Source organism: Podarcis erhardii (genome assembly GCF_964252035.2).
Source record: "Podarcis erhardii genome assembly, chromosome: 14".
Classification (NCBI taxonomy): domain Eukaryota; kingdom Metazoa; phylum Chordata; class Lepidosauria; order Squamata; family Lacertidae; genus Podarcis; species Podarcis erhardii.
The window spans coordinates 36,803,316-36,823,581 of record NC_138503.1 but is presented as its reverse complement, the minus strand read 5'-3'; the positions used below and the strand labels follow the sequence as shown (position 1 = coordinate 36,823,581).

At 45.8% G+C, this 20,266-nt stretch overlaps 1 protein-coding gene across 5 annotated transcripts; it reads right to left on the bottom strand.

The window, feature by feature from the left end:
• Positions 1–6,274: 6,274 nt before the first annotated feature.
• On the bottom strand, positions 6,275–19,403 carry DECR2 (2,4-dienoyl-CoA reductase 2). Of its 5 annotated transcripts, none has more exons than XM_081840027.1 (10): positions 19,261–19,403; positions 15,872–15,985; positions 14,391–14,459; positions 13,653–13,704; positions 12,284–12,419; positions 11,292–11,416; positions 10,948–11,041; positions 9,554–9,658; positions 7,587–7,775; positions 6,275–6,855 (listed from the first exon to the last, which is right to left on the bottom strand). In XM_081840027.1, exons 2-10 carry the CDS (start codon positions 15,967–15,969, stop codon positions 6,821–6,823), a joined length of 903 nt encoding a protein of 300 aa, XP_081696153.1. In that variant the 5' UTR covers positions 15,970–15,985; positions 19,261–19,403; the 3' UTR covers positions 6,275–6,820. The 5 variants fall into 5 exon arrangements, with proteins under 5 accessions (XP_081696153.1, XP_081696152.1, XP_081696151.1 ...); XM_081840026.1 differs by having other exon boundaries at positions 7,558–7,775; positions 19,315–19,340; XM_081840025.1 differs by having other exon boundaries at positions 19,315–19,340.
• Positions 19,404–20,266: the final 863 nt, after the last annotated feature.

The window sequence follows — 20,266 nt, the reverse complement described above, 5'->3', positions numbered from 1 at the left end:
TTGCCAGAGACTTCAGGTGTCACCCAAAGACATGCTTTGAAAATCTGCCACCCAAGCCTAGTCATCCTGAAAGCACTGATGGGGATGATGCTATCATATCACCTGCTGGTTGCTATAGCTACAAGGGCTTCTGTACAGTAGTAGGAAGTGCTGCAGGGTGCCAGCTTGAGAAATCCCATTGGCCACAGAGGGGAGGATGGATTAATTGCCTAGCAACGGTTCACTTGACAACCTTCCATGCGAAGGAAGGAAGAATGACAGGCAGAAACCTGCCTACTCACTACGCAGTCCTAAGCAGCAACTGCATTGCTTGCCTACAACAAGCATGGCTTAAGTCGGGGGTGGGAGGTGGGGAGGGAGGAAGCATTTTTCAGTCTGAAGACCACATTTCCGGGGGGGGGGGCGCAGGCCAGTGGTGGGTGGGCCTAGAGGCAAAAGTGGGTGGAGCAACAAATGTGAATTTTACCTTTGTACAGTAGGCCGTTTTCTGTACCCACTTGCCCACTCGCTTGTCCATCAGGGCAAGCGAGAGGGATTATCTCAGTTCAAGGGCACTTTCTGGCCAGATAAAAACATTCAAAGAGGGTGCAAAGCAGACCAGGTGAGGGGCGAGGGGCTGCAGAAGGGGTTTCCAAGGTCCAGCTGTCAGGAGCTGGAGTCAGGCATAAAGGTAAAGGGACCCCGACCATTAGGTCCCGTCGTGACCCACTCTGGGGTTGCGGTGCTCATCTCATTTTATTGGCCGAGGGAACCGGCGTACAGCTTCTGGGTCATGTGGCCAGCAAGACTAAGCCGCTTCTGGCGAACCAGAGCAGCGCACAGAAACACTGTTTACCTTCCCGCCGGAGCGATACCGATTTATCTACTTGTACTTTGACGTGCTTTCAAACTGCTAGGTTGGCAGGAGCAGGGACCGAGCAACGGGAGCTCACCCCGTCGCGGGGATTCGAACCGCCAAGCTTCTGATCAGCAAGTCCTAGGCTCTGTGGTTTAACCCACAGTGCCACCCACGTCCCCGGAGTCAGGCATAGGTCAGCATAAAGAGTACCTGGCATCAGTGAAGTTAACTCTTTATTCAAAGAAAACAAAACAGCTCAGGCCTCGTGACCCCAGCAACTCTTTCCAGCACGTCTTGCCCTAATGAGGCAGTTGTAAGGACTGAGGTCTCCACTTTCCCACTGCTCCCTAAGGCTCTACCCCTGGTTCCTTCCCCAGTAGTCTAAGCTATGTCACCTTGTCTTTCGTTGCTCCACCCTCTTCATTTCTTTGCATATTCTGGGACACCAGGGGGATGAGAGCTGGTTGAAGCAGGAGGGGGAGACTCCCTGGGTTCTTCAGCAGCTTATCTTATCTCTGTCTCCTGGCCCCACTCCTCTCCTGCCTCTGAGTCTGGACTGCCCTCTGCCCCAGCCTCTTCCTGCTCACTAAACCCTGATGCCTCGCCGTCCCCTCACCACCAATCCCCTGGCTCTGAGCCTTATTCCCTTGGGGGATCCCCAGCTGGTTCCTTCCACCATCCCTCTGCATCCTGCCAGTCCATGACCCGAGAGAGAGAGAGACCTGGAGGGACACATTTGGCATAACTGATGGGCTCATATCTCCCCATCCTTCCAGAGGGGAGAATAAAACCCCTCCATCATCATCAAGTTTCCATCCATCAGCAAGCATAAAAAGGGAGATTTCCTAAAAAGGTGAGCCCCAAGTCAGGCCAGAATCATTCTACATTAGGGTTAAATGAAGACCCAAATGCCTGGATGAACAGGCATGATTAAAGGCCAATGACATTGGCGCCAGGCAAGTCCTGTTTGTTGACGTCATTTAGTCCTAAGAATAAATGTGAATATTAAAAACCAAAAGTATGGTAAATAGAAGACAACACAGAGAACAAGGAAGAAAGCAGGTCTCTTTACTGAGAGCAAGAAGATTAAACATTCACTGATGGATGTGTGAAAGCCACAAGAAAAGAGGAGGCAGGAATTCAACAAAGATATAATATACAGGAGGTTACAGGACAAAAACTATTTTTAAGCCTCATTCTCCTTCCCTCGGGAGTTACATGAGGATGACGAAGAGAGCTGGGGGGGGGGAGGGGCAGGCTCAAGTACGGCTCTTCATGTAAATGAGCTCTTGCCTCATGAACACGACTATCTGCATGCCCTAATTCTTCAGGAGCAGTGCTGGTGAGAGAATTCAGAATCTTAAAAACAAAAAAACCCCTCAACTATAATTTAAGAGGAAAAGAACACATTAAGTTCCTGGTCCTCATGGAGGTAAAGGTATGTGTGAAAGGGTGTGGGCAACAACTGCTGAAGGTTAACCGACATTCCTACTGGTTGTGGGCAGGACCACAGTACCACACATAGCTTCTGGTCATTGTGCCCTCTAGCAAAACATTCATCAGTGTCAGATTTGTTTCTGTTTGTGTACATACCAGAGGGGATGGGGGTGTCTTTACCCTATGTACTTTGCCTAGATATGGATTAGGGATGGCTTAAGGACTCCAGTCGTTGTGAAACAGATTTAGAATAATAGAATCAGAGAATTGTAGGGTTGGAAGGGACCAAGAGGGTCATCTAGTCCAACCCCCTGCAATGTGGGAATCTTTTGCCCAGTGTGGGGTTCCAAACCATGACCCTGAGATTAAGAGCCTCATGCTCTACTGACTGAGCTATCCAATTGTGAGAAACAATGCAGCGAACACCAGTATTTTTAAAAAGAAGTCAAGGATAAATGTGCATTTGGGATAAATGTAATGTGAACAGAGATTAAAAATCCAGCCCTGGAAATGAAGCGAGGGCCTAGTAAACAGGTGTATTAACAAAGCTATAAAAGGGCTACTTATCTGTGGGGATTAACTTGTTTTCCCCCATTAGAGATGCATTTAACTTGTTTTCCCTCATTAGAGATGCATAGATTCCAAACTATGTCCATACAATACCTGAGGAGTAAATTATTTAATAGGCCTTTGTGTACACAGATCAGGCTGGATCAAATACATTGTGCACTATATCTTGTTTGGCCTTTTACACAACACACCCAGGGATAGAATTTCTTAACTCATTTCATAATTTTCCGGGTCAATCTGATGATTTCAAAATTAGATGGTTGCTGAACAATCATAGACAAATTTATGACCTATACCAGTGGTTTTCAACCCGAGTGCCGTGGTACCCTGGGGTGCCTTGAATGTTGGTCAGGGGCACGCAGGCAACACTGGTCTCTGTCCTTCTTTCCTTCTCTCACTCCTCTGATGCCCTCTTGTGTCTCTGCCTCCCAATGGCTTGTACAGCTGTTTGTTGCAGCAGCCCTGGCTATAGTCCCCTCTCTTTGGGGTGGGACAAGGCAGCTCCATGGCTGCCCAGAGGACTCCAAGGAGAGGGGAGAGGAGGCTGAGGGAACACTCCACAAGGGAGGATGTTCAAAAAAGGGTGAGAATCTGGCGGCAAGGGGTGACATAACTGGGCTCCTGAACCCCACAGGGGTGCCATAGAAAGAGTGTAGTTGGTCAAGGGAGCTGTGGGCTCAAGAAGGTTGAAAACCTCTGACCTATACAATAGGTTTGAACACAGTAGCAGTGACAAAAGCTATTGCTGCTGTTTTGATTAAAATCAAGTTAAGCATCAAGGAAATCTTTTTAATCTAAACGATTCGGGTTCATTCTGTATTGTTTTTAATCCTTTTATTAGTTGCTCTTTTGGTACTGTTTTTAGAACTATTTTCATGGTATGTTTGTGAATCATAGCACTGTAGAGCAGGAATGCTTTGCCCAACATGGGGTTGAATCTATGACCCTGAGATTAATGGTCTACCAGCTGAGCCATTGCAGTTCCATTGCCCCATGACAATACAGTAATTAAAGGTAAAGAGACCCCTGACCATTAGGTCCAGTCATGACCGACTCTGGGGTTGCAGCCCTCATCTCACTTTATTGGCAGCTTCCGGGTCATGTGGCCAGCATGACTAAGCCGCTTCTGGCGAACCAGAGCAGCGCATGGAAATGCCGTTTACCTTCCCGCCGGAGTGGTACCTATTTATCTACTTGCACTTTGACGTGCTTTCAAACTGCTAGGTTGGCAGGAGCAGGGACCGAGCAATGGGAGCTCACCCCATCATGGGGATTCGAACCGCGACCTTCTGATCAGCAAGTCCACAGTGCCACCCACGATATTTTGCAGTTCCAAAAAATGATATGTTTTAACTTACTTTTGGATTGGTTTTTTTGTTATTAATATTCATAGAATCCTAGAACTGTCGAGTTGAAAGGTACACCCAGGGGTTGTGCAGTCCACCTCCAGCAATGCAGGAATCACAGCAGAAGAACCCCTGACAGATAGCCACCCAACCTCTGCTTAAAAACCTCCAGCGAAGGAGAGTTCACTACCTTCCCACGTGGTCCGTTCCACTGTCAAAACACCTCTTACCATCAGAAAGGTCTTTCAAATGTCTAGTTGGCCCCTTTCTTGTAATTTGAACCCATTGGTTTGGGTCCTACCTTCTGGAGCCGCAGAAAACAAGCTTAAGAACAAAGGTAGAGCCTGCAGGATCAGGCCAATGGCTCATCTAGTCCAGCATCCTGTTCTCAAACCAGCAAGCCAGAGCCTTTCCCCTTCCTGTGGTTTCTTGCATCTGGCATTCAGTAGTGCTGCTGCCTCCAACCGTGGAGGCAGAGAATAGCCATCATGGTTAGTAGCCATCAATTGCCCTCTCCATGGATTTGCCCAATCCTCTTTTGAAGCCATCTAAGTCAGTGGCTGTTGCTGCTTCCTGTGTTTTCCGCCGTTCAACTATGTGCTTGCTCCATCTTCCACGCGACAGCCCATATTGGAATGACTATTGGCTACAAGCAATAAAAATATGACTGCCTGACAAGGTAGCTGGGGGCCTTTTAAGTTATTAAGTAGTGTTTTCTTGGTGTGTGTGTGTGTGTGTGTGTGTGGTGTAGCGTTAGTAGGAATCAGTTTTTAACCAGCAGGTTTCCCTTTCCCCAGCCCCACAGGGCTCACTGAGGAAACTGCAGTTAAAGGACACACTTAAGGGAGCTTAAGATCCGTGTGCACTTCCCTCTCTCTGCCACTTTGCTCAGCAATCTCCGAAATCAATAGCAATTGCATAATTTCCTCACTTGCCTGCGGGTGGTGGGCAGGAGCAGAAATGCTGGTGAGAATCAGCATCACAGCAAAGAAACAAACAGTGCAAGCATCCTGTTCCCCTCCATTGTAGGAGGGCATGTAGGGGAAAAAAGGGATCAGGGTTTTTTGAGTTCATTCAGTGGCAAGCAAGGGAAACCCCCGTGTGATGAGCAACTTTCTGCTCCTACCCACCATTCACGTGTGACAGCTCCTTGGAAGGCTGTGCATGAGATAATGTGGCCCCTGAGCTCAGATAGCTTTTACTCCAGGCATGGGGGACTTATGGCTGACTCCAAAGGAAGCAAAGCTGCTTTCATGGAATTTTTGGAGGCAATATATGGGCTATATACCAGGAACAGAGCCTGCTCCGCTTATTTTTTATGATCTGCAGTTCCTTTGTGTGTGTGTATGGATTGTTTTTATAAGAAATGCACTAAGTTTAAAACACAAATACCTGTAGTATTACTTTCTAAGTATGTAAAATGGACTTAATTCGCTGTTCATATGTCTTGAGACATGTGCGGAAGGTGATTAATAAATGCTAATAAAGTTCCTGTAGCACAATTATCCAACACAGGCCATATTCCAATGATCAAATCTCAGCTTGATACGATGAGATAAAAATGAACTTCATGCACCCATATACAGCCCCTTTGATCCCATTTTACTCCCCCTTTTTATGAGTGAACAAGACAGGAAGCTGAAGGTAACCACAGCTTCCTGTTACACCCAAACAAGAAGACTGTGGTTGGTGGCTTCCAAAAAAGCCAGGATCTAGAAGGCAACTTTATACCATGGTTTTGTATTCCAGCTTGTTTGAGAGTCACTAACCGGGTTCGGATGTAAAAGGAAACCATGGTTAGCTGCAAAGGGCAGTGGAGCGGGAGCAAAAGGTTCACATGTGGGTTCATGAAGCTTGTGCATGTTGCAGCTTATTAAGCCAAGATGTGATCACCCAAATGCAGCTCATGTTTGAGTGCTGACTACAACTCATAAAGTGCCATTTTAGGGAGCGCAGCATAATGCAGTACAATATCGTCGAGGGGAATAATGAATTCTTCCTTCAAGGAGCAGAGACTCTCATAGGAAAAGCATGCTGCTTTAGGAACTGGAACAATACTGAAAGCACAAGCTTAGCAAGAAGCAAAGATTGCATATGGAATTTATTAGATAAAAAAGAAGAGTGTTGGGTTTTTTTGATGGGGAGAGAGGTATTTCCCCTAACAGAAAAATAAAGAGCATTGGCAAAAATGTGCAGAATCACCCTGTTTGGTCCAGAACCATGAAGATTAGAGGTGGGGAGGATTCAGGCTGGAGGGGCAGATATACAACACAGACGGACGGACACACTCATCCCTTTCCTTGACAAAAAGGCTCAGATGGTAAACAGCACAGGCAAAGCAAAGGATGCCAAGGTTTAAATGTAAATCAAGCCAAATGTCTGTTCTTCCAGGCTGCCACTGCAGACACAAGGCATTCATGGGCATTCAAGAGAAAGTTTTTAGGTGAGAATATAATAGGCTGCAACCTCCTAGCCTCTGCGCCCAGTATCAATCTCAAACAGCACCATTACCACTGTTGTCTAAAAGTTATCTTGCTGCTAGAGGTGGCGAGTGGCTGACTCCTTTGGCTCTGCGGAGAGTAGCGTCGAAGTTGCCGTGTCCCATCCGTCAGGTTCCCAGGGTCATGTTTCATTTCTCTTTCTTTAATTCTGTAGCCCAGACGCCTGTAAGAGAGAAAGGAGGTTGGAGAAAAACTGAGATGGAATCCAAAGCAAGCAGCTGAAATTGTTGCAAATGTTTAATAACTTGAGAATCAGAATACCTTGTGGATCTACTGTCATTCCTCCAATTTATCTTCTGCTTCCCCCTGCACTGGAGGGGCACATGACAAAAATTCTCACCTGAAGACTGTGGCTTTCTTGACACAAGGACCTTTACAACAGGTGTGGAGGACCTCTGGTTCTCCAGATGTTGCTGAACTACAACTCCCATCATCCCTGGCCATTGGCCATGCTTGCTGAGGCTGATGGGAGTAGTGGTCTGACAACATCTCGAGGGCCAAAGGTTCCCCAAGCCTGCTTTATAACTATCTAATCAGGGACGTTGCTAGGGGGTAGCCAGGCCCCAGGTCTTCGGTGCTGGGCTCTTTGGATAGCCCTGCTCCTCCCTCCCCTTTTATTAAAGGACTATTTCTTTTCTTCTCTCTCCAATTCTTAATGGGCTGTTGAGCATGCTGCAAAGTGTGTTTGCATCCAGACAGACACATGAGCATGTACTAATTCAGTGCAAATGTGTGCACCACAGCACATGCACACACACACCCCCCCCCGCCATGGCCCTGCAGCCTCTTTATTTTTATTTTATTTTATTTGAGTACCTAGCAACGCCCCTGCTTCCAGTCCCACAGAGGGGGAAAGAAACGTCACCTAGAGCTTAGCAGAGTGTGAGGCAATACCCAACAGTGCGGGGAAGTTGTTCTCAGAGGTCATCCAGGCCCCGCCGTCCACCACCAGGGTTGTGCCGCTCACGTACGAGGCGAGGGGGCTGGCCAGGTACAGGACGCTATGGGCAATCTCCGTCTTGTTCCCCACCCGCTGGAGGGGGATATTCCGAAAGAGGTTTTGTGCTTCCGGGTGAGGCTGAACTAAAAACAAGGAGGAGGAAAGCAATGTCTTTGCTTCAAAATGGCATATTTAATTTTTATTTATTGCATTTGTAGTGCACCTTTCCTTCAAAGAGCTCAAAGTGGCCTATGTAGTACTCCTCCCCCCTCCCCATTTTAATCCCACAACAGCCCTGTGAGGCAGGTTAGGCTTAGAGTGAGCAAATAGCCCGAGATCACCCAGGGAGCTTCAAGGCCGAGTGGGGACTGCTAGGTCCTAGTCCAACACTCCAACCACTGCGCCACACTGGCTCTAAGTGGTGTACATCATAAACAGTATCGTTAAAACAAAAAATGCAACATGAAAACCAGCATACAGTGGTACCTCAGGTTAAGTACTTAATTCGTTCTGGAGGTCCGTTCTGAACCTGAAACTGTTCTTAACCTGAAGCACCATTTTAGCTAATGGGGCCTCCTGCTGCCGCCGGAGCACGATTTCTGTTCTCCTCCTGAAGCAAAGTTCTTAACCTGAAGCACTATTTCTGGGTTAGCGGAGTCTGTAACCTGAAGCGTATGTAACCTGAAGCGTATGTAACCCGAGGTACCACTGTAGAAGAATACAAATTGAAACCTGGTCCCAAGTTGTTCAGAGCTTTAAACGTTAACAACAAGGCCTTGTTGCTGCAGGTCCCTCAGCACAGATGTGCCATCTAAACCAGGGTTCTGTTTTCACAGTGGCAACCAGATTACTCTGGGAAGCCCACAAAAAAGAACAAAGCCCAACATCTCCTGAAGAACTCCTTCACGTTTCCTAAGCACTAAGACCTTATTCCAATGGTGGTGCCTCAAAGGGAGGAGAGTCCCCCCCCCCTTTTAAAACTGGCCTTTCTTTTCTCTCCCTCCCTTTTGTACCTCATTGCTTAGCTGCAAAGGGGGAAAACCCCCATTCTCCTCAGCTGATTGGCTTACAAGCAGAGAGGGGGTAGTCCGAATGTATGTATGTGGTCTGCACCTCTGTTAGCCACCCCTATTGTAAAAGCAACTCCAAATGCTCCGTGATGTTTGAGTATAAATAACATATTGTCCGATTCCCTGCTTGGCACAGAAGATTGTTGGAAGTGTTTCACTGCAAGTTCATTGAGTCTCAATCTAACAAGTCTTGACTCAAGTCATCTACTGAATTTTATTAATTCTTATGAACCATCCACCCTGGAAATTCTAATGGATAGTATAAGGTAAAGGGACCCCTGACCATTAGGTCCAGTCGTGACCGACTCTGGGGTTGCAGCGCTCATCTCGCTTTATTGGCAGAGGGAGCCGGCGTTCAGCTTCAGGGTCATGTGGCCAGCATGACTAAGCCGCTTCTAATGAACCAGAGCAGCGCACGGAAACGCTGTTTACCTTCCCGCCAGAGCGGTACCTATTTATCTACTTGCACTTTGATGTGCTTTCAAACTGCTAGGTTGGCAGGAGCAGGGACCGAGCAACAGGAGCTCACCCCATCACGGGGATTCGAACTGCCGACTTTCTGATCGGCAAGTCCTAGGCTCTGTGGTTTAACCCACAGCGCCACCCACGTCCCTAATGGATAGTATAGGCATGCCTATTTACTTTAATTTATTTACGCTGTGCTCTTCCCCCAAAGAGGTAAAGATGGCATGCATTCTCCCCCACTTTACTCCTAAAACAACCTTGTGAGAGAGGTGACTGGTCCAAGGTTGCCCAGTGACCTTCATAGCTGGGTGGTCTCCCCAGTTGTTGTTTTTCCAGGTAAATCACACAGACACAGACAGCACTTCAAATTATATTTAATGCTTTACCTAAGCGGCGGTGACCCTCTGTACCAGAAATAGGACCTGGTGCCAAGCTATTCACTCTGATTCCATTAGGACCCCATTCCACAGCCAGATGTTTTGTCATTGAATCTGTAAGGGAGAAGACAGACAGAGAGGTTCAAGAGCAAATCTTGAAAAGCTAAGAATTACAGCGCTAGAAGGGACTGGAAAGTCATCAAATCTAAATCTGGTTCTTGCCCATTCATAAGGCACGACCCTCCCCGCATCAACTCTGCCCCTGCAAAAGCACTGTCTCTTGGTGATTGAAAGAGGCCCTATCCACAACAAGCTGGAATGGAATTCTCCTTTTGCACAGGGAAGAATTACATTGCATGTATGTGAGTTAAAAATATATATTATTAGGATAATAGAAGCAAAACAAACAGAATTTCTCAAGCCATTCAGCACTTCACAAGAAGAAAAGAAATAGTGAAACCCACCACACAGAAAACAATGAATGAAAGCCAGCTGAATTTGCAAAACCCTTGACAAGACATTGGGCTGATTCAGATGTTAATGGTTAAGTGCAATTCCCATCATCCCTGACCACTGGTCCTGCTAGCTAGGGATCATGGGAGTTGTAGGCCAAAAACATCTGGAGGGCCGAGATTGAGGAAGCCTAGTTTAGTGCCAGGAGAACGAGCCAAGCACTCATACACCTTCCCTTCCTCCTCCAGCACAGTTACAAGTTTGACTTCGGAAGCTTTTGCTTCTGTTTTTGATTAACCATTTTGCTTGAACCTGGACAAACTGTTGAAATGAGCTAATGTCAAACCATAATTGATTTGTTTTCACTAACTGAAGTTAAGGTGAACCACTGTTTGGAGTTCAGACGACATGCTGAAACTGCAATTAATCTAGAGCAGAACTTTCCCATAACTTCATTGTTGCCATGCCAGGGAGGGGAATCACTGCTGTAGGCTCACTGTAGTAGTTGTAGTAATAATAATAATAATAATAATAATAATAATAATAATAATAATAATACTTTCATTACTTATACCCCGCCCATCTGACTGGGTTGCTCCAGCCATTTTGAGTGGCTTTCAACATAATAAAAACACAGCAAACCATGGCTTAGCATTACATCCAGACACAGTCAATATGATAATACTATATGCATTTGCAGATGGCAACTCTTCTTTTAAAAAATCAGGATGGGGGGGGGCACCCATGTCCTAGAAGTGGTCTTCCCAGGACAAATTATCACTGTGGGCCAGAAGGCTTCTCTGTTGCTCAATCTGGAAGCTGCAACGTCTCTTCCAGACTGTAGGTGGTGCCAGAACACCAAAACTTGCACTTGGGTGGGAGGGACAGGGAGTGGAATAAAACTCTATTAAGGGTGTAGATGAGAAGGGGAGCCAAACTGCTTACGATACCTATGGCTGCCTTAGCTGTCCCTGCATGCACCTGGAGAGCTTGACCTCTGTAGCTCAGGGTTGCCGAGATATTGACAATGACTCCGCCATGGTCCTAGATCAACAAAATAAAGTCAGCTCTGGAAAAGAATTAACAGCAAATGCAGGAGACACAACCCAAAATGAACATTGCTGGCATAAATAGAAACCTTCCCCCATATTCTTTTCTTGAAGGGAACGTGTCCCTCAGGTGTTAAAAAAAAGCTCCCCTACCCCTGCCCAGGGCAATTGACCCTAGAGCGCAGGAGCTGAGGAACGTCCCTGTCCGCAGGGAGAAAAGCCTCTTACGGAGGAGAGAAACTTACGCGGAGACACTTCTCATACAGCACTTTGGAGACGTTGAATGTTCCCAAGGTGTCGATCTCAATCACAGTTTTGTAGGCATTGAAGGACAGAGCACTGGCTGGGCACAGGAAGTTTCCAGCAGCATCTGGGGACAAGGGAGAGAGAAGTTGGAGACTGAATCAGCATGGCAAGGCAGGCGTGGCTGGTACAAGGGCATGCCATGGGCCTGCTGTGGCATCAGAAACCACTCCATTCCACTGCTTACTACAGGGGTGGGGAACGTCCAGCCTAGGTTCCTGATGCAACCCTTCAGGACCCCTTTATCCAGCCCCAAGCCACACCCTTCAGTGGCCCTGCTTTTGCCTGGATGGGATGTTTTCTTGAACTTCAAGGATGCCTCTTGCTTGCCTGGACAAGCAAGAGAGGGGTATGTGCATCGGTGTATCCAGGATTGGGGGGGGGGGGCGGCAGTGAAGGGGAAGGACAACCACCTGTCCTGTTCCAGAACTGAGCTATCTGCGACACAATTGGCCAGTTTGCGGAAGCCACACCTATTGCTCAGTCAGGTTTCCAGTTGCATTGCTAGAATGCGCCACAACATCATTCAAGTGACCTCAGCGAGCCTTTCAATTTCGAATGTTCTGGTTTTTTCCTACTTTTAGTTAAGTATTTTTTATTTATTTACTTGATTTACCGGGGGGGGGGGCAGCTGGGGAGAGTGTATGTTTGCAGAGCAACTAGTTTACGTTCATTGCTCTGCCCACTTTTGTCCTTGCCCCCCCCCCCCGCCAAACACCCCTGGAATATGGCTCTCAGGTGGTTTCTCAGAAGGTCATGTGGCCCTTGGGCTGAAAAATGTTTCCTATTCCTGGCCTCCTACTAAAACAGCCCTGCCAGTAGCCTCAAGGACCACCCTCCCAGAGCATGCAACAGTGAGCAGTTTTTTCCAGCTTGCAGACAGGTGGCCAGCAGTACGCCCCATGAATGTCCTCTGCTGACGCAAATAACTTACTGTTGACAAGGATATCAATCCTTTCAAATTCCTTGAGGGCCTCATCCACGGCTGCCATGATCATCTGTGGCTGCCTGACATCCAGAGTGAGGGGCAGGCATCGCTGGCCAGTGGCCACTGACAGTTTCTTGGCAGCCTATAAAAAAAGGAAAAGAATATTCAGTAATAAATGACCACCCTCTTCTGTCTTTCTGCTGCAGCATGGCGAGCTGGACACATAACAGACTGGGAAAAGGGATTTGTGTCAAGAATAAGGGCAACATTTCCATGTTACGCACCTGCTGTGCTGTTGGATGGGGAAACCCTTCCTGGTTTCAGCAACATATTGCATTGTTTAGGAAGGTTCTCAAAAGGCTTCTGTGAAACGTTTCAGGTACCTCTTATGTGGAAACAGAGGCTCACCTCTGAGAATCTATGATGTGGTATGCTAAGGGCTGTGCACCCAGGAGCATTTAAGATGACAACAAATATTCATGGGAGGGACCACATCTCGGCTGTAGGTAGACAAGAATGGATCTTGCAGTTTTTGTTCCCTACATTTCTTATTTCCCCCAATCTCAATTCTCTGCATTTCAGCAACGATTTGGGTGGAAGATGGGGAGACCAACAGTAGGTGGCGTCACAGTCAGTGACAGAGCCAACTAGCTTTAGTTTTGTCCTTCTCCCCCCTGCTCAGTTCTGCCAGGCCAACCCTGAGACTAAGGAGAAGGAAGCTGATTGGCTGTTCCATCCCTAGACTGAATGTAAGAAGGCAGGTAAGTAGGGGCTGGCTGGTGGCAGACTGAGGTTAGTGGGGCAGTTTGTCCTAAGAGAGAAACACAGTTTAGGATTTTCTTCCCTCCGTCCCCAGCTTCCAAGTTTTCTTCAGGCCTCACTCACAAGTTCTCCTATCTACCACCTTTTTCTTAACTTAAGGAAGAAAGAAGCCATTGTCTTGTGAAACTTTTCTTCCTTTGAACAGATCTTGCCCAAGAGTGCCCACAGATCAGATCCATCTGTCTTCCGTGTATGCCAGCGCTTGTCAAGGGTGAGGCCACATTGGAGAGGGTGGCAAGTGTGGCAGGAAGATTCAAAGGCGATCAAAGAAACATTTAAGTGAGGTGTGTTTAAACTCCATTTAAGTGAGGTGTGTTTAAACTTGCCAGTGTTGTTTTCCAATGTATTTCTCATCAACAAGAAATTTGGTGTGGAGCGAGCAAATTTTTATTCTGAAAGTGTGGCCCAGAGAAAAAAGTTTTAAGAACCGCTGGTCTATACCATCCTCAACAACTCCCCAATCTGTTGCTTGAGACAGGTGACTCCAGCAGAACTGCCTCTGCCAAGGCCTTGCTTTGCATCTGAAAGGGATGACAGTCTCCCGTCCACTCACCTCTGTTAGCCTCTGAAGGTTCCTGCTGGCAATGATAGTATGGCAGCCATGCCTGCAAGCAAAACCTTAGATGGTGAGGGTGACACAGAACACCTTGTGCTCATCACTCGCTTGTCTACTCAGACACACCTCTGCTACCAGCCGTGGGGATTCAGTATGTATGTGAGGTCTCCATGTGTACCTGCAATCTGCCATCAGATTGGATAACCCAGAAACCATAAAGCTCAGGTATTAACACTGGCCAATACTGTGCAGTTTGGATAGGTTTTAGATATAGCCATTTGTATATTTAATTTGGTTATGCTTAGTGGGGCTTGTGTTCTTCTCCCAGGATGTGGAGCTGTGCATTCAGATTTTTCACAAGTATATGTGTGTGTGTTTTGGGGGGACAACTCTCCTTGATAACATCCTGCCACCTTTCCTTCCAGCCAGGCTGCTACATGGCAACTGGGCGTTCCTGCAGTGATCATGCAAAGTGCAGAGATACGTCCTGATATATGCAGTGGAGAACCCCAAACGGCTGCAGCTGCATGGCACATCTCACCACATGTTGTAGGACACACATTGCAGAAAAGCTGCAGACAACACAAAGGGCACAAAGCACGATGCAGCTGCAAAGGGAAGGGAGGACTTGCTTCCTAGGAACAGGCTGGCGGCTGCTGCAGGAGAATACAGCAGAGACCAAAAGCATCGCAAGCTAAGTAAGGCCAAGCTGCTCCCGCACCAGAGTGTCCATACCTCATCAGAATCTCAGCTGTGCGGAATCCAATGCCGGAGCTGCCGCCAGTGATGAATGCAACTTTGCCCCTAGAAAGAAAGAAAGAAGATGTCTGAAACCAGTGGGATCCATATAGACTTTTCATAATGCACATTCAGAAAGAGCAGCATCAGTGAAGATCGTGACACATACAAAAAGGATGGATAAGGGAAATTCAGTCAGGTCAGACCACATCAATCCCAGGCAGACCAGAGGTTTCCTGCATCCTCCACTTAGTAGATGTCACTTGTACAGTGGTAGCTCAGGTTACATACGCTTCAGGTTACAGACTCTGCTAACCCAGAAATAGTGCTTCAGGTTAAGAACTTTGCTTCAGGACGAGAACAGAAATCGGGCTCCGGTGGCACGGCAGCAGCAGGAGGCCCCATTAGCTAAAGTGGTGCTTCAGGTTAAGAACAGTTTCAGGTTAAGTATGGACCTCCGGAATGAATTAAGTACTTAACCTGAGGTACCACTATACTATGAAATGCATGTCTTAAATGGGAAGATAGTTTACTAATATCCTAAGAGCCAGTCTTGATTTGTCATGCTTGTACTGAAAGTAACTGAGGCTTCACAGGAGTCTCGTGAAGTAGATTAGGCAAAAAGATAACCACTTGCCCAATTCAACTGCATGAGCCCTCAAAAGGCAAAACCATCCAACATTTTCAGCTGCTACAGAATACCTGTTTTGCTACAAGTAGTGGCATAAACACATACCTAATAAGGAATTCTGTTTGAGTGGAAAAATATGAACTATCAGAAGTAAATAAAAAGCACACTGGATCCGCTGCTGGTAGAGGCTGTGACTAAAAATTGCACCTTTAGAAATCTTTAGAGATGAGAGCAATGTACTTTCAAGCAGGCCTAAGACATGGACATATTTCTACAAAGCAAACAGCCATTCCAAGCTTGAAGGAGGCTTATACTAGCAGGAAATGAAGAGGATGGTATGAAAAGATAAACTGAAACTGCACGAAATCCATCTTATGATGCATCAGTTTTGCCTCTGGGAGAGATATTTGAGCCCTTCATCTCTTATGCCACGTGTACCTTATTCTAGTTTAAATGTGTCTCTGACAGTATTTTTAAAATGTTACATTTCCCTATCTTTGACAACATGTAAACTGTTGGTACAAAATTTGAAAGGAGGGCTCAGTAAAGATGATTTTCTGAGCTCTGAAGATGCATCTCACATCTTCCTAATTTTTTATTTTATTACAAAACACACTGTTTTGTGGCTACTCTGACTCCTACTCACTTTTTTTTAAAGAACACAAGTTAAAATAAGCAACACGCCACTATTAATATGCCAACACCAACTATAAATTGACTAACACCAAAGATCAAGAGGAGCAGGTGAGGAGGTAGACATAGCAGAGGGGAGGAATGAAAATTGCACAGGGTAAATTAATCTAGATAAAGGTTTCAAAGCAGTGTTTGAGTACTTGGTAGTACTCACTTGAGAATGTCTGGACTGAAGAGGTAGGAGTATTCCGGAAGACAGTCATCAGTGTCAACATCAGGAGGAGGCTGGCAAGCAAAGCCTAGCTGGGACATGACTTCCAAGACAGTTCTGCAGAAAACAAGACACAGCCATCACAAGTCTTGAGAGGGAGAAAGAACCAGCAGTATTTCCATAAAGCCCCAAATTACGTAATGATCACTATGCCCAGCACATGCTGCCAGCTGACCTGATCTACGAAGAAACAGCTGGGAGGCAAAGAGGACGTACTTCATATCCAAGATTACCCATGGCCAGGCAGCTTCATTCTTGACTGATAGAACTGAAGGCAACTTCAAATTATCATTTCTAGTCTAACATGCACACATACCCTCCAAATAATTAGGGTGAAATGTGAGTTCGTTAATAAAAAGATTGGAACTTAATGTTATGCACTTAGTTTCTTATAGAAAAATGTTGTTAATAAAGTGTAATAAAAACCATGTGCATGGATAAAACACTCAATACTATATACCAGTGTTTCTTAATCTTTTTCCAACCGGGCCCCCCTTCCAACCTTGTTTCCTTCCTGTGCACTGCCCCCGCCCCCGCATCCTACCGGTAGAAAGGTAGCTATCTAAATGTTTTGTTTGTAAATGTTTTATTTATACTTTTTTATAATGTAAACAAATACAATTACATAAAAAATTATACTATTTCTATATCAATGTGATCCTTGTGCTTGATGACCAACTGACTCTTGCACCAACCCCACACATACATTTTTAAAATTTAGGAGTGCTTTTTGTGCCATGCCTTCTAGACTGCAGGTCTGAAAGGGACTGTCTGTCTTGGTTTCCTTCACTGAAGTCTAAGCTGCTCTGGGAAACATTTTGGCTGAAGAGTTGGGTAGAAATGCTTTAAATTAATAAACAGAGGATGAATTTGCTTCATCAGATATGTGACAGCCATTCAAATATTTGAAGGCAGCTGATGTATCAACTCTTAATTATCTCTTCCCCTGGGTAAACATTTTCAGCTCCCTCAGCTCTAACAAGCTTTCCTTGCCAAGCTTATCAGAAAATGGTTGGATATTAGCAAATAATACATTCCAGAAATCAGTGGAGATATATCTTTGGCATCCTTTTTGGTTTATTTGTCTTCCTCCACCACCAAATTATTTAATTTATATACTACCCTCTCATAAAATTCAGGGTGTTGTGCAGCAACACAGAAATATAAGAAACATCCAAACCAACCTCTACTCAAGAAAAAAATAAACAATTGCATAGGCCCCTTGGTGTAAAAAAAAATTATTCCAATATTTTTGGAAGTCAAAGCTACACCTACCAGCCCATGAGAAAATCCTGCTCTACAAATTACATAAGAAGACTAACTTCCAGTGCATTTATGGAACTCTCCACCAAGCAGTAATCACATTTAGAAGTTGAAGGCACAACAGAGGTGGAAACTTCTTCAATATAGCAATTTTTAATCTGGGACTAAAGCAGAGCACTGACGCTCATTTATCCTAATTATTATCAGAGCATGTGAGCCTGAACCCTGTACTATTCACCAAAGAACCCTGTACTATTCACCAAAGAACCCTGTACTATTCACCAAACAACAGAACATTAGAAAGGAAAATGCTATAACCAGGAGGAAGTTGGGGAGAGAATATGAGACTGTACTGTTTTACCTCAATAATGTGAAAATATCTAATAAACTATAGATTAAAAATAACAAAAGCAAGGATACCTGCCAAATATTTACTGGAAGAATGTACTACAGCATGGGACCAGCAGCCGAACTTCTAGCAGAGGCCAGTTCGCTCGGCAACACAAGGATCAACCCATAGTTTTACTCCGGGCAATTCAAGCCACTGGTCTTCTACTGGGTCACGGCCTGATGCAAGGTGGATCACAGCAGGAGCACTACCATCATGCAAATATATGGCAAGATATTAAGAAAGGAGTTCCCAAATGAATGTTTGGGTTAAAAGTGGATCTTGGGTCTGAAAAGGTTGAAGACTACTGATCTAAGCAATCCATCTGGGTTAGAAGGACTCAGGCAATCCTCACATCCTTAAGGATGGTGTTGCTTAACTAATAGTAGATAGTTAATGAATTATCCAGCTTAACCTTTATATCACATCTGAAGCACTTTGCAGGCTTCATCTAGTTGTGCAATCCTTACACAACAATCCAGTAAGGGCAAGTCAGTATTCTTCCCCCACATACTGCAAATGGGCTGCCTAGGAGTCAATTCATAGCACAGAAGAAATTCAAACTCATAGATTCATTGCTCAGTCTCTCAGCTTCTATGCTACTCCAGCAGATGTAACCAGGTTTTAAGAATGGGTAATTCCCCATTAGTCTTTCCCCTTCAATGTTCGTCTATAAGCTCTTTGATGCTCTAAGTATTCTGCCTGCTTTATAAACTTCGTAAGGCACCCATGTGCAGCAACGCTGCCTAAGCAAGCCCATCAAAACCTTTCTGCTTTTAAGAGTGCTTTTGAAACATTTCCTTTCAGCAAGGCTATTTAGGATTACAGTGGTACCTCGGGTTACATATGCTTCAGGTTACAGACTCCGCTAACCCAGAAATAGTACCTCGGGTTAAGAACTTTGCTTCAGGATGAGAACAGAAATCACGTGGCGGTGGCGTGGCAGCAGTGGGAGGCCCCATTAGCTAAAGTGGTGCTTCAGGTTAAGAACAGTTTCAGGTTAAGAACGGACCTCCGGAACGAATTAAGTACGTAATCAGAGGCACCACTGTACTTTAATTTTTATTTTTTAAAAAACATGCATGCTTGCTGGCTTCTATAACAAACCCTTTCTACTGTGTACATTTCATTGTTATACCATGGACATTATATTGTTATTTTATCTAGATCCCTGGCTAAATAATTTGTGAATCACTTTCTGAGAAGTCTTTCTAAAAGGCTGGGGTATCTAGGTCCATAAAATAAGAATAAAAATATTAATACAGCTTGGCTTTTATAAGAAATCTTTTTTTTCTTTTTTAGTCTTCTATTTTTAGCATGCTACTGTTTTTCTGTACAGATTAAACAATGCAAATCACCTTTTGAGAAGCCTTTCTAAGGGTGTGTGGTGGGGGAAGTCTACAAACCAAACAGTGACAATGCCTTTAAGTGTTACTGCTTTAGGATTTATGCTCCAGGATTACAGAGCATGGAAGCTAGAGCCCCACATGTTGTGGGGGGAAGGGAGCTGAATGGCTGTCTCAAATATGGGAATCCGGCCCCCCCTCATAGAAACGCTGCAGGGGCGGCCTCTTCGCCCTGCTTTACTTATCTTCTTCTTTCTCTCTCTATTTTCGGGGGCTCAGGGCTGTCCTAACGCCGCCGCGGCCGAATCCCCTCAGGCGGCTCGCCTCTCACTTACCTGGCCAGCCGCGGATTTCGTACGAACAACAGTATACCTGCGCGCACGACTCACCCGCAAAGCATGCTGGGAATTGTAGTTCCCGGCCAGAGGCGCTCGGCCACCCAAGGGCATTGTGGGATGCGTAGTTCCCTTACCCAGCGGTAGCAAAGAGGCTCGTCGTCGCCCCCTTCCTGGTAAAGCTTTCCTGCCTTGGCGTGGTCCTTCCACACAACTGTGGGAGGACTTCTAGGCCTTGGCCGTTTTCCCCCTTTGTTTAAAAAGCCCCCAAACCTGCATGGAGAAGCACATTTCCCGCCGCTCCCTCAAAGAATTCTGGGCAATGTAGTTTATCCTTCTCAGAGGTACAATTCTGAGCAACTCTTAAGAAACTGCGGCGCCCAGGACTATTTGGGGGGGGGGGAATGGTGCTTTAAAGGTAGAGTGTTATGTACTGAGTTGAATAGGATCCAAAATGCAGCAGTCTGATTGGTCCTAGAACAATAGGATTCAGAATGCAGCAGTCTGATTGGTCCACAGGAGCCACCCAATCCAGCTCCAGGTGGAAGTGAATCCGCAACCTGATTGGCCTACAGGAGAATCCCGGAATTAGCCAATCACGTGGGGTCCATTGTGTAAATAATGTATATAAAGCAGACATTCTGGGGGAACTTCCATTCCTCCTCACCACTATGAGCTGAATAAAGAGCATGAAATCCACTCTCGACTCCGAGTATATTTCATATAGTGTGAACCATAGCCCAACTAGTTTAATGTTGTCTACATTGGCAACGGCTCAGCCATGTGAAGAAACGTATTGGGCGCTCAGGAATTAAGGAATCCTTTTAGAAGGAAACAGTGGGGTGCTTGTGGCTGATAGAGGGTAGCCCCTTTACTTTTATAAATTCTAGCAATTCTAGAAGTATGTTTTCTGCCTTGGTCAGACCCCGAATGAAGTCCTGTGTCTGGTTCTGGGCACTACAATTTAAGCAGGATGTTGACAAGTTGGAACGCGTGCAGAGGAGGG